Source organism: Cygnus atratus, chromosome 18 (assembly GCF_013377495.2).
Source record: "Cygnus atratus isolate AKBS03 ecotype Queensland, Australia chromosome 18, CAtr_DNAZoo_HiC_assembly, whole genome shotgun sequence".
Lineage (NCBI taxonomy): Eukaryota > Metazoa > Chordata > Aves > Anseriformes > Anatidae > Cygnus > Cygnus atratus.
Window position 1 is genome coordinate 244,225 of NC_066379.1, and position 16,878 is coordinate 261,102.

The 16,878-nt window shown below is 47.7% G+C and overlaps 1 protein-coding gene across 2 annotated transcripts in view; it reads right to left on the reverse strand.

The window, feature by feature from the left end:
- GAS7 (growth arrest specific 7) overlaps positions 1–12,899 on the reverse strand; it is a 112,167-nt gene extending 99,268 nt beyond the window's left edge. For both annotated transcript variants that reach the window (XM_035561872.2, XM_035561871.2), the window contains exon 1: positions 12,691–12,899. In XM_035561872.2, the coding sequence (XP_035417765.1) occupies positions 12,691–12,873 (183 nt within the window). In that variant the 5' untranslated portion in view covers positions 12,874–12,899. The remainder of the gene's footprint in view (positions 1–12,690) is intronic.
- Between the last annotated feature and the right edge of the window lie 3,979 nt (positions 12,900–16,878).

Below are 16,878 nucleotides of genomic sequence, written 5' to 3' on the forward strand. Positions count from 1 at the left end.
GATAAGTACAATAAAGAAGTAACATCATAGCAAGCAAACTACACTAGTGAGAAATGCTAAGTATTATATACGGGAGTAATAACTGGAGTCCTACACACATCATTCCTGTTCCAAACAGTGTCCATCAGCTCAAAGATCCTTGCTTCTCCCGCTTCCACAGAAGCTGGTCCTTTGGCAGCACCGTGTGCTCTCGTGAGAGTAGAAGCCTCATTTTAACTTCATTCTTGCTTTCCATTCAATTACTGCTTTTTCCTTAACAGTTCCAGCACTGCTTGATCATGTCTCTGATTGAATCACTGTAAGAAGGCTAACAGAGGCAATGAGCGATGCTGAAATGCCAGAAAGCACAAAGTAGGCTTAGTAAGAGATGAAATGTAACTCTGAGCTAACAGACATGTCTCTGAAATGTAAGGAATATTTACAAGAGTTTTAAATAAAGGACAGGGACAAATATGGGAAAAAGTAAAACCAGCTTGGGACTCTTAATTATGTTGTGATGTGCCTCCCTCCTCTCTCTCAAGCTTTTCTCCCTTTTATCCATTCCTGGACTCACTGAGTGTGAGAGGACACTTCCAAGGCTAAGATGCAGTGCTAATGGGATAACTTAAAAATCGCATGTGAGGCGTACAGCCCAGAGGCAGCTTTCACATTTTTATATGTAATGTGCCTTGCAGCATCACCCGTCTTCTAGCAGCACTCTACTAGCAGTGTTGTCTAGCTCTGCATTTGATGTAGGAGAGGCAAGTGAGGTTGCAGCTGGGCCAGGAAGTCCCCCTGCAGCTTTCAAATCAGCTGCATGTTTTCCTTACCTGGGAGCAGGCACTCTGTGGTAACGCCGTGGAAAGCTCACTCACGTCTTCCTTCCACATCTTGACCATCACAGGTCTTTCACAAACTTTTAAGTTTTAATTACCTTTCATTGAGCTTTCTTTTTCCCCATGGAAAAAGATAATACAGAGTAAAAGAGAAAGGCATGGAACTGATCAATAGGTGTACACATAGCGATACAAGACAAAACAACTGATGTTGAATGTATTCTGTTTCCACCAGACACCCTGGAAACTGCAGTAGCAAAGGTGCAAAGGGCTATTTAAAGTTGTCATTGAGCTGGGAAAGCCCTGGGAGATACGTGCAGTAAAGAAATTTGGTGCCCAGACCAACACTGGAAGGCTACAGTGCTTTTGCTGTCAGCATCACAGTGCAAGTATCTGTGGCTCAAGAAGAATCTGCAAAGAGTCTGTTCTTACCAAATACAGGACAAAGTGCCTGACAGCTGTCCAAAAATGCCAAGGAAATATTTTTGACCTTTGGGTCTGCACCTGCCTAGGAGTTCAAAGATTAGAGACCAAAGGTCTCTGAAAGCCACCTGTCAGTCAGCCTAGATTCATTGCAAAGGGGCCCATACCAGCAACATAGACTGTTTCCAAGCATTAAGAAAGGCATGTGTTAAAAGGTGCTGGCCTGTTCCACTGCTGTATATGTTCTACAACATACAGAGTGATAGTTCTTGAGTAACCCAAGGCATCCTCCTTTAAGAGTTTACCAGCAAAAAGGCTAACCACAAATGTACTAGACTAATACAAAAGCTATTTTGATAGAATGATGTGGAAAACTGGATTACTAGCAGGAACAAGGAGTGATTCTCCCAAATGGTTACCACAGTGTGCACAGAGAAAGTCCTCTGGCAGACAGCATACAGCGTCAAATCTGTAGCACCTGGTGTACAGCCTGCCCTGCCTCCCAGCCAGAGTAGGTTTTACCAGCCAGAAGTGCACTTTTGCTGGTATGGCATACATGTAAGGGCTCTCACTGTAGAGGTGCACTCCCATGCCTAAACCCCCTGCTCTGCCTGCAGCCGCATGCTGCATGGGCTTGGACTGCCTGCCTACACTGCACATACAGTGCAGATCTGCACAGCTGATGGCCCAGGTTTCCTGCCACACACCAGTCCTTTACAAGAGGTCCTCTTAATAAGTAATGGTTTACACAGTGGCATGAAATAAAAATTCCAGCCAAACTATTTTCTTTTTTAATTTTTCAATAGACACTTGCAGAAGCACCCTGCTCTTGAAAAACTAACTGACGAAACTGTTGGCCTTGATTTTACACTGTTCTCCACTAGATCATAAGTGGATCATACCAACACAAGGGAGTACAATTTGTAATTACATATGGCCAAAGACATTTTAAACTGACATAAGCTGATGACAATGTGCAGAGCACAGTATGGGGACCATCAAGTCCATTATGCTTTTTTCAGATTTCCCCAACAGGTACTCCTTCTCTGTCTGCAAATTCTGCCCAGATGCAGAGCCTTGATCCATTACTGGAAATGTGCACAGTAGGGATCAGCCACCACAACAAGACCCAAGCTTTTGGGAGGCTTCCAGCAAATCTACCATGTACGCACAGTGAGACACATCCCATAAATGTTGGATTCTGAAAAAGATTCACAGAACAAGTGTTCCCTGGAAGTGCCAGAAATCAAGGACAAAAATATCGGTGCCTTATGTCAAATATTCTAAGACACAAGTTAGCAGTGCTGCTTGCCTGCTACCCTCGTTAGGCTGGCTTCCCATGCTCCACTGATGGCACAAACTGGATGAACATATGGAATATTAGAAGTATCACCCTTGCTGCCCTGAGTTACAATGTGGCCATGGTGAAAACAACTGCAAGAGTCCCGAACGCTTCCAAATACAGACACTATATGCAATGGTGCAGAATCACATACTTGTTTGTTACTATTATTATTGGACTTCTCCAAAACAGAAGAATGCCCTATCTTTGTGATTTTACGTAGGGTCGGTATTCAGTGAAAGAATGAAAACAAATCCCTAGTACATACTCAGACATTTAAGACTCTGGAAACACAGAAACAAGGTGTATTGATGATAAGAACGTGCTCCATGGAACATAAGCAACCATGGATAAAAACCCAGTTATTAAAAAGACCAGTTAATTCTACCCAGTCACCACACATGCAAAAGTGAAATGAGCAGAAAAAATCCAAATCTGCAAGTATCTTCTGGTCTTGGTTTCAGGGCTGAATTTACCAATTTGGAAATCAAAATAAAGTTCTTTTTAGAAAATAGTGAGTATCCAACGTATTCCCATTATTCCTTTAAAAAGTATTCAGTGTAACATACTGTGTAATATATTCAGTGGATGCTGTTTGCAGTGCAGCCCACAGGACATCAAACATGCATTTTGCATCCACACCAGAAAACAAGACTATCACTACAGAAATCTCTTAGTTTTCCACAGGATGTGTGTCCCAGAGCACAGTATGAACAGGGAAGTCTTCAGTGAACTAAGCAGTCTTTAACTGAGTCTTAAAATGATCTATGTTTTTCATCTTCACTCTATATCCACCCCTAAAATGCAGGTGAGTGGCAACTCATTTCACCTTCAACATCTGCCAGGCAGATATCAGCAGTGAGAGGTTTTAGACACCCTTTGTAATCCGTGGGTGGAAGACATGAGCGGAATAAGCCTTCTGTGACCTGTTTCCATCTTATAGAAAAGGATAAAGAAAAACACTTTTAAAACTTCTGTTCTGTGCAATTTCTGCAAGGCAAGAGATTTGATTGTTCTCACATGCTACAGGCACAGCATCCATGAGTTCAGCTTCTACATGATCCCTTTGTGCAGAGAGCAAAAGAGCTCACAAAAATCCCACACTTATCAATAAGACCCTCCCTTTCACAGGTTTTTGAGTATTTATGGTACTATACAGTTTTTAAATTCTAACTATAACTTTGACAGTCAAAGAAAATTTTCACAACACATATAATAGATGACACTTAAGAGCTAGGGATTAGGACCTGCACATTCTCACAAGGCTTTAAAATACCTCAAAAACCTTGATCAAAAAGTAATGTTCTGGTAACAAAACAGTATTTCTTACTCTTTTAACATGAGAAAATAATTGTTTTGTTTTGTTCACATTTTTCAGAAATGTCAGTGGTCCAATGACCAGAAGTTTCAAGTCTGAAAAGTTACAGCCACAGAAAGTCACAGATGTCAGAAATCAGAAATGACACTTTGAAACTAAAATGCCGGTGTGGTCAGAGCTGCACATGTCACTGACTACAGAAACATGCTGGCTAATTGAATCATCCCTGCCCTGGAAGAACCAAAATTATCCTTCTTTGCCTGGAGAAGTTAGACGTGGGGAAATGCCAACCCCTCTTCAGCCATGCTTACTGCCTCTCCCCAGCACCATCTTTCAGTGGCAGCAGGGCAGTCAGAAAGCACAAGCAGGTACCACAGGCATCCCTGGGGAGAGCCAGCAGGAGACAAGAGTACCAATTCCAGCCTGGCACTTGCTCAGCCAAGGAACTTAACTGTTAAGTGTGAAGCAACAGAAGCGAAACACCGTGTCGGTTTTTTGAGCATGATGCCATGCTCACTTGCTAGCCACTTGATAACCACAGAAGGGTTCAGCACTCACACCCTTATCACCCTAAATTAAAGGTCAGATTCCTCTCCCATCACACAGGACTACGTAAGAGAACTACTACTTATTCTGCAGAGTACCCTCCAAAAAAAAGCAGTGATAGCAGCCACAAATTACCCAAGATCATCACATATCACCCTATGTCCTTGTTGCTCTCTGTGACTTTTTATGTTGAGCTTTTGAGGGGAGAGATGGAGGAATGAGGGAATGTCAGGTAACTAAGCCAAAGGATGTAGAAAGACCTGCTAAGAAAACAAAGCACCATCGTCGCATGCAGGAAGTATAGACGCCACATATAAAAAGCCCAGGCCTCTGATACTCAGAGACAGGCAGGTACTTTGCATACGCAGCCTCACCCTTTTTTGTATGGTCATCAAGTAAAAGCTCTACTGCAAAAGCTGCCAACATCTCTCTTCTAGCTGTATCACACACATTATGTAACTCCCACTGCAGCAGAGAGCAGCTCCTGCAGCTGCTCACACCAGCCCTCGCTGTGGCAACGTGCAGCACAGCCACCACACTGCAGCACTGGCTACAGCAATGCTCGTTCCTAGCACTGGCGGGAAACCTTCTGACAAAATGTTTTGGGGTGTTTTTGTTCAAAATACACTTCAACATCAAACTGAAGAAAGCGAAATAAAAACATAATCTTTTCTCTCTAAGAATAAAGATTTCATCAAAATTCTGTTTCACAGGAATGTTTCAAAGTTGCATTTTGTCATAAAGTAGAATTTTCTTTGCTAATCAGCTTGCAGATTCTCATTTCTCCTTAAGCACACTGTCTCTTTGGATGATACCAGCTTACAGCAAGATATATCTTGGCATGGAAATTCTCTACAATTTCTCTGCCATTATAAAATAAATTAAAAGCATTATCATCTCTATTAACTCCTCTCATCCTTGTTTTTCATGACTACCTGCGTACAACGAATAATGCAGTTCCTGCCATGCCATGCTTCCTGCAGATAAAGGTGCCACAACCTCCTGTCTCAGCTGTTTGCACTTTTCCATGTCTGTGTGTCACAGGTGAGATGAGTTTCCCCCTGAATATTACACAGCAGTGGAAGTAATGCATAATACTGTCCAATGCCTGCAGATGCACCATGCATCAGGGAAAACACGTGATTCTTTCCTTCCAAAATGTATCATGGTTCCAGTAAAGTGTGAAAGTGCAGACAAGATCAGTGGCAGCTCTCAGTCCTACTCAGTCCAGCTAGCTCGGTTAGATTCCAGAGCCACCTCCATCCATGCTGGAAGCACAAACTGTGCTTCACACAAAGACTTACGTCTGTGGGATGGCTGAAGCTATAAAAACTGCTGACAATTATCAGCAAATTTGCATATGTTGCTACTGCTGCTGCTTATATAAGTGATTTCTAGCCAACCACAAACACAAAAAGCAATACCCAAAATAGATTTTAAAACAAACCACTTGCAAATGTGACTGAATGACACATGTCCCCACCTCTCTAAAAGTCACATCTCTAGAAAAGGCAGATGCAACAGCCAGCATCTCCCCAGAGGGCCTGAGTGCAAAACACCTTCTGGAGTACATGCTCCAGAGCTCTAACCTCACCTTCTCCTTCTTGACATTTATGGTATCCTGCACCAACACAGGCTATGACAAACTGGGACACGCTTGAAGCTTGTCCTAAATTGCTCTCAGGTCTGGAGCTGTGCGAAGACCTGTCTACACACATCATCATGCTAAGCATCCCTGATGCAGATGGGGTGAGGAGCCTCTGTGCAGGAAGTATTTTGTTGCTTTCAGCTGTTAAGGAATCCTGGAATTGTCATTCACTGTATCGTACACCACATTCCACCTGCACTGCACCTGTGTTTGCTGTGATGGAGCTGGTCTGAAGCACTACGCAAGGCCTGTAGCTGCACAGATTCCTCTTTGCATCAGCATGGTAAGGAAAATTGTTCACCCCATGAGTGCATGTTGTGGTTTAACCCAGCCGGCAGCTAAGCACCACACAGCCGTTCGCTCACCCTCCCCTCTCCCTCTCTGGAATGGGGGAGAGAATCAGGAAAATGAAGCCTGTGGGTTGAGATAGAGACAGTTTATTAGGACAGAAAAGAAAAGGAAAATACTAATAATAATGATAATAGTACTACTACTAATAATAATGTGTATGAAACAAGTGATGCACAATGCTGACTGATGCCCCGCCTATCCCTAAGCAGCCAGTCCCCCCCCTCAGCCAGCCACCCCTATGTATTGTTTAGCATGACATCAGATGGTATGGAATACCCCTTTGGCCAGTTTGGGTCAGCTGTCCTGGGTCTGTCCCCTCCCAGCTCCTGCTGCACCCCCAGCCTGCCCGCTGGCAGGACAGAGCAAGAAGCTGAAAAGTCCTTGGCTTGGTGTAAGCACTGCTCTGCAACAATTAAAACATCAGGGTGTTATCAACACTCTTCTCATCCTAATCCAAAACATAGCACCCTACCAGCGACTACGAGGAAAATTAACCCTATCCTAACTGAAACCAGGACAGTGCAGCAGTCTGATACAGTTTCTGCATGGTTCTGCTCAAATGGTCAAAAGGTTAAACCAAAAAAAAAGTGCAAAAGAATGAGGAAATAGCCAGAAGAAGTAGGTGACAGTCCCCAGACTGTCAAGTCTCATTGCTTTCATAGCTATAAATCACCAAAGGCAGGGTGAAGATTGGAGCTGATGGCATATCCACTCCATCAGATATGAATCACAGACAACAATATCCCTCTTTCCCAAGCTCTCAAGTATGCAGAAGGATGTTACTTGAACACAAATCAAGCTCAGTCAGAGCTAATCCATATGAATTAAGCAGCACCTTTTCAGACTTCTCTGGTGTCAACTGATTCTCTTGTTGAGAAAAAAAAGCTGGGTCCTGTTTCTCCATTAACCTACTATCTCCAAGAGTACAACAGTGCAAGAAACAGTACTTGGCTTTCCAGTACAAGAAAGACAGGGACATACTGGAAAGACTCCAGCAAAGGGCCACAATGATGTTTAAGGGATTGGAGCATCTGTCATACAGAACTGGGACTATTTAGCCTCAAGAAAAGAAGGCTCGAGAGGGATCAATGTGTATAAAAATCTATGTGGGGCACTAAAAAATAAACCAGATACAGTCTCTGCTCAGTGATATCCACTGAAAGTACAAGATGCAGTGGGCACAAGTTAAAACACTGAAAATCACATTTAAACATAAACACTACAAGAGATTGCCCAGAAAGGCTGTGTAGTCTCCATCCTTGCATGTATTCAGAACCTCACCAGTGAAGCAGGACCAGGTGATCTCCAGACATACGTTTCAGCTCAGCAATTCTGACAAGACCAAGGCAGCTTCCCTGACTGCTACCAAAAGACCAGGCCTAAAGGAGTCCACCTGGAATCCCATTACGGAGCTAGTACCTTCCCGTGTTCTCTTCTTGTCGAAGAGACCTACAAACATCAAGTCCAACTGCCAGACCACTTCAGGGCTGACCAAAAGTTGAAACATATCATTAAGGGCATTATACAAATGCCTCTTGAACACTGACATGCATGAGGCATCAACCACCTTGCTAGGAAGCCCATTCCAGTCTTTGATCACCTTCAAAATACAGAAATTTTTCCTAACATCCAGTCTGAACCTCCCCTGGCACAGCTTTGAGCCGTTCCTTCATATCCTATTATTGGTTACCAGGGAGCAGAGCCTGGCACCTCCATCTCCCCTCCTCTGAGTCTTGCGGAGAACAAGATCACCTCTGAGCTTCCTTTTCTCCAAACTAGACAAACTAAGTGTCCTCAGCTCCTCCTTGTAGGACATGCTTTCCATGGGATCCCTTTTGATCTATTACAGCTGTATCCTCTCCAGAGCTTATCGACATCTTTTTTCCTAATCATCCCCTGCATACATTCCACTCATCCTCCAGCTCTCATTGCTTCTATCATTGCCAGAACAGGGACCTCCCAGACATCACTTCCTTCTAATCCACCACTGTGGGCTTGCAGCTACCATGGTAGTAGGAACCGAAGACTGCCAAACCTCCTGACCTCCCTTCGCCTCTCTTGTGTCACATTTACTACAGTTTCAGTCCTTTCCTTGATCTCCTGTGATGAATGAATTGAAAATACATTTTTGCCAGCAGGAGAACCCATGAGGCAAAGGCATTCCTCAGGAATGCCCATCTCTAGCACTGGAGTTTGTTTCCCACAGGCCACCTTCATGGATTTCTCAGAGCTGTCCAACTCCTCATTTGCCATTAAAACCAGTCCTGGTTAACAACCAGGCACAGATACCCATTTTTCATTGCAAGAGTCTAGCGCTACCATTCAGTGTGAGTAAGCATACAAAGAGGAGCTGCATGACCTATCCTCAAATCCTGGGTAAGACAGCCAGAGCAATGCAGAAGCATGCAGATGCTCCTCGTGATCAACACTGGCAGCTCCACAGCTCTGCTGGCCGAGAAGAGACATAGGTGCTGCTGATGCAGTACAGTTCCTCCCAAGTCAGAGTTAACACTGGGAACAGTCCTTCCTCCTCATTTGTTCAGAAGGAACCTGCATGCTGCAGGCTGGATGCGAAACTAACCACTCAACGCTAGAAGAGACTCCCCTTTCAGCTGCTGTCCTTCATTCCTTTCTCACTTTCCTCTTTCAGCTCAGGAACAAAACAAAGAGCAGACTTTAAGGGAAATTTCACTGTTGGTAAATGTGAAGTAGTGTGAATGAGAAAATCCAGCCTACCCGTCTGTGTACAGTGACAACCTTAAAGTTACAAAGCCTTCAGAAAAAGGACATCTCCTTTGGGTAGCAGCCAGCCACCTGACAGACTTTCCTGCAAGGAGAAGCAGTATGTGCCATGCAGGGCAAACCCTGCCAGCCCTGGCACACCTTGGACAATGCCACGAGCCATGTTCATTCACTGCTGTGGCAGAATATTCAGCCAGTTGTCCTTAAGGGTAATGAGTTATGGGTCTACAGAGAGAGGAGTACAGGTACCCACTAGAGTGAATAACAAGGAATGGGGAAATGAGGGCAGAGCCAAGGGAAGGATTGTATCTTCCTCTTTCAACAGAAGTGCGTAGCTAAAAAATTTACCTCACAACATAGTGTTGAACCTTACCAAAAGCTGCAGGGCTGGAGCACTCAAAGTCAACATGAGTGCAGGTTGGTACTGAAAGGAGAATCATGTTCATGGCTCCATCTGGCTGTATGTTTTCCTCACCTCCCTGGTGCCAGTTCCAGTGTCTATGTGGTTGAGTGGCAGCTTGGATCAGAGAATGGAAAAGGAGGGTATTTCTGTCGTGGTGTCTTTCAGTTAGATCAGGTCCTTGAGCAAGCTAACCACACACCTAAACACCAGGGAAAGGCTACTTGCACAGAGCCACGAGACAGGCACACTAACAGAACTTTCTCATTCTCACACATCCACTTAACTGCAATGTGTGCTAGCTACCTGTGGTCCCATAAATTTAGTTAATTAGCTCTTGCCCCTCAGTACAAGAAGGACATCGGGGCCATGGAACGTGTCCAGAGAAAGGCTACGAAGCTGGTGAAGGGCCTTGAACACAAGTCCTGTGAGGAGCGGCTGAGGGAACTGGGGTTGTTTAGTCTGGAGAAGAGGAGGCTCAGGGGAGACCTTATTGCTCTCAACAACTACCTGAAAGGTAGTTATCTTCTACCTAAAAGGTAATTATCTTCTCACAGATAACTAGTGATAGGACTAGAGGGAATGGCGTCAAGTTGCGCCACGGGAGGTTTATGTTGGAAATTAGGTGACATTTCTTCTCAGAAAGAGTAGTCAGGCATTGGGACGGGTTGCCAGGGAAGTGGTGGCGTTGCCATCCCTGGGGATGTTCAAGGAAAGGTTGGATGTGGTGCTTAGGGACATGGTTTAGTTGGTGACATTCGTGGTAGTGGGAAGGTTGGACCATATGATCTTGGAGGTCTTTTCCAACCCTAATGATTCTATGATTCTATGAATTCTTTACCTATTAACACTGGTCCATAGACCTTATTAGGAACAACCTCTGGAGGAAAAGAAAACACGCCAGAGTAAACACCTCTCAGCACTTGTCGTCTTTCTTACCTTCCTTCTGAAGGTTTATTCAAGAGACAGGAGTCTGGGCTGCACAGACCATCAGGCAGCAACAAAGTTTTCAGTCATACATGAACCTAGGGTCAGAGAGGCACAACTGGGGGCTCTAAGCACCATTCTGAGCACAGCATAACACACTCAGAATTAAGTGGGAAGAGAGGAGTTTGAAAGAGGGAGGTGATATAAAACCAACCATTGTGTATGACTTCCCACTGCCTTTGTCGAGCAAAGTTTGTCTCATCTCCTGATACACTTTGCCTCAAACAATGTCTAAATTCCTGGTTAGATGTGTAAATATTTGGCAATGTAAAAGACCACAAACATTCACATATCTCAGTAAATGATCTTGTAGGTGGCAAAACTGACAAACAAAAGGACTCCCACACTCCTAAACTATAGCAAAAAAAAATCCCAAATGCTTCAGCGGCAGTGAAAAGTCTCTGGCCTCACTCTTCTAGCATTGAGGGTGGAAATTTTGCATCCCCTTTTCTGTCCTTCCAGGTAAGAATGAGAAACAGAAACTTCATTGAAATACCAGGGATATTTTATTAATTTGGACCAGAGAATCAGAAAGGCAATTGCAAATTTGCAGGCAAAATATTGTCCTACTACAAAGAACCTTCTGCTCACAAAACATGCACCTCGGTGGGCCTGGTTCTGCTGAGGGCTGTGTGTCCTGCTGCTCTGGATTTCCCAGAAGGTGAGCATGAAAAGCCTGGGATAGATAGTGTCTTCCTTGCATGTAAGCAAAGCAGGCTATCCTGCAAATTATATATTTATCCTTAGAAATCTGGAAGACAAACAGAGGCTGACTTGCAAAGCCCTGCACTGCTAACCACATCAGCACTGTCACTGCAGGAACCCATACTCACATCCTAGATTAAGTTCCAAATGACACCACACAGAATCACACACACACAGAATAACACACAGAATCATCTAGGTTGGAAGAGACCTCCAAGATCACCTAGTCCAACCTCTGACCTAACACTAACAGTCCTCCACTAAACCATATCACTAAGCTCTACATTTAAACGTCTTTTAAAGACCTCCAGGGATGGTGACTCAACCGCTTCCCTGCACAACCAGGGCATGGTCATCGAGGGAAGAGCTGATGGGCTCATAGCAGATTCTTGCTTTGGTACAAGTTGTTTCAAAATTCACTTTCAGAAATGCAAGATTGTGAAGGCACTCTTTGTGGACGTGTATTTCACACCCAAATTGTGTCTTTTTTCCAAAGGAAAGAAAGTAATAAACTCAGAAGCAAGCAGTTCTGTGGGAATACAGCTGGTGCCCTAGATGTCATGGCCCTGAAGAGCGCAGACGCTAAATGAGCTGCTCAGCATCCTGATGGGAATATTATGACCTTTGAGTGAGGATCTCTGAGGCTCTCTGGGGCAATGCCACACGTACTGACAGCAAGGTATCACCAGCCAGCTGGGGAGCTGTGGCAACAGAAGGGACACATCTGAATCTTCCACACCATAAACCCAAGATATGTTTAGTGAAAAAAAATAAAAAGGAGAGGGAGAGGGAGGGGGAGGGGGAAGAGGAACTTGCCCAGCATTTGGTCCACCCTGCATGACTGACAGGAGCTGCATCACCTCTACCACTGAATTCTGCTGCTGTTTACCAATTGTGAATGAAGTGTCCAGAGGAGCCTGCAGCTCAACGTAGAGCCTGAACTCTGCCACTCTGTGGCTACAACTGTGGGTACCTAAGGTTCTTGCTGCCACAGCAGGACTGGGCAGGCTCCTCCTTCTCTGGTCCTTATCAGCACCAAGTACACTCCGGCTCTTGGGTGGCCAGGGCTCTTTTCCTTCCCTGGGCACAGGGCTGACTGATGCCGAGGTGGGTCCCCGACGGAAGCGCCGGTGTGCTGCCGTGCGTCTGCCCCCGTGCACTGCTGGCACTCCCCAGTGAGCCGAGCTGCCGTTCGGGGCGCCCTCGCTGCCGGCCAGCGGCTCAGCCCCGGGCAGTGCCCGGCGCGCAGAGTGCGGAGCGGCGATGGCACCGCTGCAGGACCGCTCCGGGTCCCGGTCCGCCCGGCCCGGCCCTGCCCGCCGAGCGGCTCCCGCCCGGCCGCCGGCGCTCCCCCCTCCCCTGCCCGCGCTCCCCCGCCGCCCTCTCGGCGCAGCTCGCGGCCCTGGCTCCTACCTCCAGAAGCTGCACGTAGCTGGCCGGGAACCAGCCACGCAGCCCGTCCTCCTTCTGCCCTTCCCACCAGCCGCCGTCCGGCACCTGCAGCACCGTGATCAGCTCCCCCGCGGCGAAGCGGAGACCTTGCCGGTGCCGCTCCCCGGAGAAGGGGTACAGCGTCTGGCAGCGCGAGCCCGACATGCTGCCAGGCAGGCACGCGGCCGCGCCCCGCCGCAGCCCGCAGCCCGCCGCCCGCCGCCCGGCCCCGGCCCCGGCCGTCGCTCAGCGCCCGCTCGGGGCGCCGCCGCCCGCCCCACGGCGCGCAGGGCTGCGGGAGGGCCCGCGCTGGCCGCGCCCCTCGCCCGCCCCGTTCCGCTCCCAGGGCGCGGCGGCCGCCGAGCACGGGCGAGAGCGGGACAGCCCCGGCGCCGGGCGGCCCCGGGCGCTACCGGCTTGCAGGACGCGGAGGGGGAGAGGCGAGGGGGGGGGAGAGAGGAGGCGGTTAAAAGAGGGGGAAGGGAGAGGAGAGCGGGATGAGGTGGAGAGAAGGGGGAGGGAAGGGGCGGAGGAGGGGAAAGGGGGCGGGGGAGGAGAAGGAGAAGGAGAAGGAGAAGGAGAAGGAGAAGGAGAAGGAGAAGGAGAAGGAGAAGGAGAAGGAGAAGGAGAAGGAGAAGGAGAGGGCCAGGGCCCCGGGGTGCGCAACCCACTCCGCGTGACACGCGTGCCTGCGGGACACCGTGTGCGAGACCGCGTGACAGACGCCGTGTGTGTCAGTCAGAAACACCGCGTGGGTGGCCGTGGCACTCTCTGTGATGCCGAGCGCGTGTCTGTAAGAGACACCATGTGTGTGACCCTGTCTCTGTAGGAGAGACCATGTGTGTGTGTGCAAGATACTGCGTGCATTAGAAACGTGATATCCATGTATGACAGCCACTGGCTGAGAGATGTATGTGACATCTGGGAGAGAGGCCATGCATGTGCGGGGGACACCATCCACGTGTTCATGAAACACACCCACATGGGTGACATCCATCTTGCCAGGGATGCCATGTGACACACCCAAGGATACATGAAATGTACAAGTGTGTGTGACATACATTCCCAAGCATTGGTGTGTCTGTGCAACTCAGCTGAGTGCACAACTCACTCTGTGTGTGCTTCTGACACCCATTGTGCATGAATCCCATGTGTGGGACACTTCTATATGTACATGAGGTGAGGTACACCATATGGGTGACACCCTCATCTGTGTGACGCTCCTGTATGTGTCTGTATGTGAGACACAACCACGTGTCTGTATTTTGGTTATGATCTCCCATTCCGTGTGCACAACCTGCTCTGGGTGGGCATGCCAGGCTCACTCTGCAGCACATCTGTGCCTCCCATGTGTGTAAGACACGCATGTCTTTGTGCACCCAGGCGTGTATGAACCTGTGCATGTGGCTCTGCACAGAAATGCACACCTGACTCATTGCATTACATGTGACTCACACATACATAATGCACACATGCCTCTACATGTATGGACACTGATGGGGATGTGTGTATGAAGCCTATGCATACAGGTATGTGCAACCTATTGAAGGGTGTGCTGCCTGACCACGTGCTTGGAGAGGGCGGGGGGAGGGAGATGGGCTTGTGTGAGACGCCCATATCATACATGAGATCTCCTTGTGTGGGGGGGGTGTACCTGAGACACAAGATACACATACCTGAGTGATTGTACTATTGTTGTGTGTTGTGTTTACGGGACACACATTGATGTATGAGAATCCCACAGCTACATGTGCAAAACTTAGTCTTACATGAAGACGTACACTTTTGCTGTCATACCTGTGTGCGAGAGACTGTTGTGAGTGTTACTGACCGGCGTTTATGTAACTCTTAGGCTGAGCTTTGTGTGTTTGTGTATGTGGTTTACCCTGAATGTGCAAAAATCACTTATACATAAGACTGACCTGTGTGTGTGTTTGCAGAACAATCATATGAGACCCAACCACATCTGTATGACTGTGTCTTTGTGTGTAAGCATGCTGTATGTCACTGCATGGGTGAGTCCCATTTGTGTGTGTGTTTTTGTGTACCAGACTTGCTGCAGTATGCACCACTGTGTTTGTGTACAGCTCCATGTATGAGGCCCTCATCTGTGTTTGTGCAACCCACAATCTGCGCCTGTAGGATTGTGTCTGTAGTACATGTGGCATGTGGATGAGAGAGAGAAACACACTTCTGCATGTGCAAGAGTCATGAAAGCATGAATGTGTGGAAGTAATGAGGCAAAATGAGTTAGATCTGCCTTACAGACATCCCACAGCCATATCTAAGCCTGCTACCCAGCATCCTTTTGTAGTCAGTGGGGAGGAGGCAGGACACAAACCTGCTGCATGTGGAAGTCTGTGAGACAAGACACCAGGAGCCCTTGGGTCCTTCTTCCCATGGGCAGGTCTGGACATGTCCAGCTCACATGTCCGCATCTCCTTTGATGCGCACTCTGTTGATTGCCTCCCAGACACTGTGTGTTCATGGGTGAGCAGGTACACATGTATCTACTTCCAGTACACTTGTGAGAATCACAGAATCACAGAATTGTAGGGCCTGGAAGGGACCTCCAGAGATCATCAGGTCCAACCGCCCCCCAAAGCAGGTTCCCTAGAGCAGGTTGCACAGGTAGGCGTCCAGATGGGTCTTGAATATCTCCAGAGAAAGACTCCACAACTTCCCTGGGCAGCCTGTTCCAGTGCTCTGTCACCCTTACCGTGAAGAAGTTCCTTCTCATATCAGTGCAGAACTTCCTGTGCTCCATTTTGTGGCCATGGCCCCTTGTCCTGTCCCCACAAAACAGTGAAAACAGGTTGGCCACACCCCTCTGTCTCCCACACTTGAGATATTTGTAAACATCTACAATATCCCCTCTCAGTCTTCTTTTCTCAAGGCTGAACAGACCCAGGTCTCTCAGCCATACCTCACAGGGAAGATGCTCCAGGCCCCATATCATCTTTGTGGCTCTCTGCTGGACTCTTTCCAGGAGATTCCTGTCTTTTTTTTGTACCGGGGAGCCCAGAACTGGATACAGTACTCCAGGTGAGGCCTTACCAGGGCAGAGTAGAGGGGGAGGATCACCTCCCTTGACCTGCTGGCCACGCTCCTTTTAATACACGCCAGGATCGCATTGACCTTCATGGCCGCCAGGGCACACTGCTGGCTCATGGCCAACCTGTTGTCTACCAGGATCCCCAGGTCCTCCTCCACGGAGCTCCTTTCCAGCAGGTCATCCCCCAGCCTGTACTGATACATGTGGTTGTTCCTTCCCAGGTGCAGGACTCTCCACTTGCTTTTGTTAAACCTCATTTGGTTTCTTCCTGCCCAGCTCTCCAGCCTGTCCAGGTCTTGCTGAATGGCAGCATAGCCTTCTGGCATGTTAGCCACTCCTCCCAGCTTTGTATCATTGTCGTACTTGCTTAGGATTCCCTCATCAAGGTTGTCGACGAAGATGTTGAACAAGACCGGACCCAGCACCGACCCCTGGGGAACACCACTTGTCACAGGTCTCCAACCAGACTCTGCGCCGCCGATCACCACTCTCTGAGCTCGGCCAGTCAGCCAGTTCTCAACCCACCTTACTGTCCATTCATCTATCCCACACTTTCTCAGCTTTGTTATCAGGATGTCGTGGGAGACAGTATCAAAAGCCTTGCTGAAGTCAAGGTAGATGACATCCACTTATCTCCCTCCATCTACCCAGCTGGTGATGTCATCGTGGAAGGCAACAAGGTTGGTCGAGCATGATTTCACCTTGGTGAATCCATGCTGACTACTCCTCATAACCTTCTCCTCTTCCAATTGCTTGCAGATGGCATCCAGAACAAGCTGTTCCAACACCTTTCCAGGGACAGAGGTGAGACTGACTGGCCTGTAGTTTCCCAGATCCTCATTCTTGCCCTTTTTGAAGACCGGAGTGACATTGGTTATCTCCAGTCTTCAGGCACCTCTCCTGTTCTCCAAGACCTGTCAAAGATGATAAGAGAGTGGTTCGGTGATCACCTCTTGCAGCTCCCTCAGCACACGTGGATGCATCCCATCAGGGCCCATGGATTTGTGTACATTGATCCCACTCAGATGCTCCCAAACCATTCCCTCCTCAAACAGAGGAGAGTTCTCCATTTCCCAGACTCTTTCTCTTCCCTCCAGGGTCCAGGAGTCCCGGGG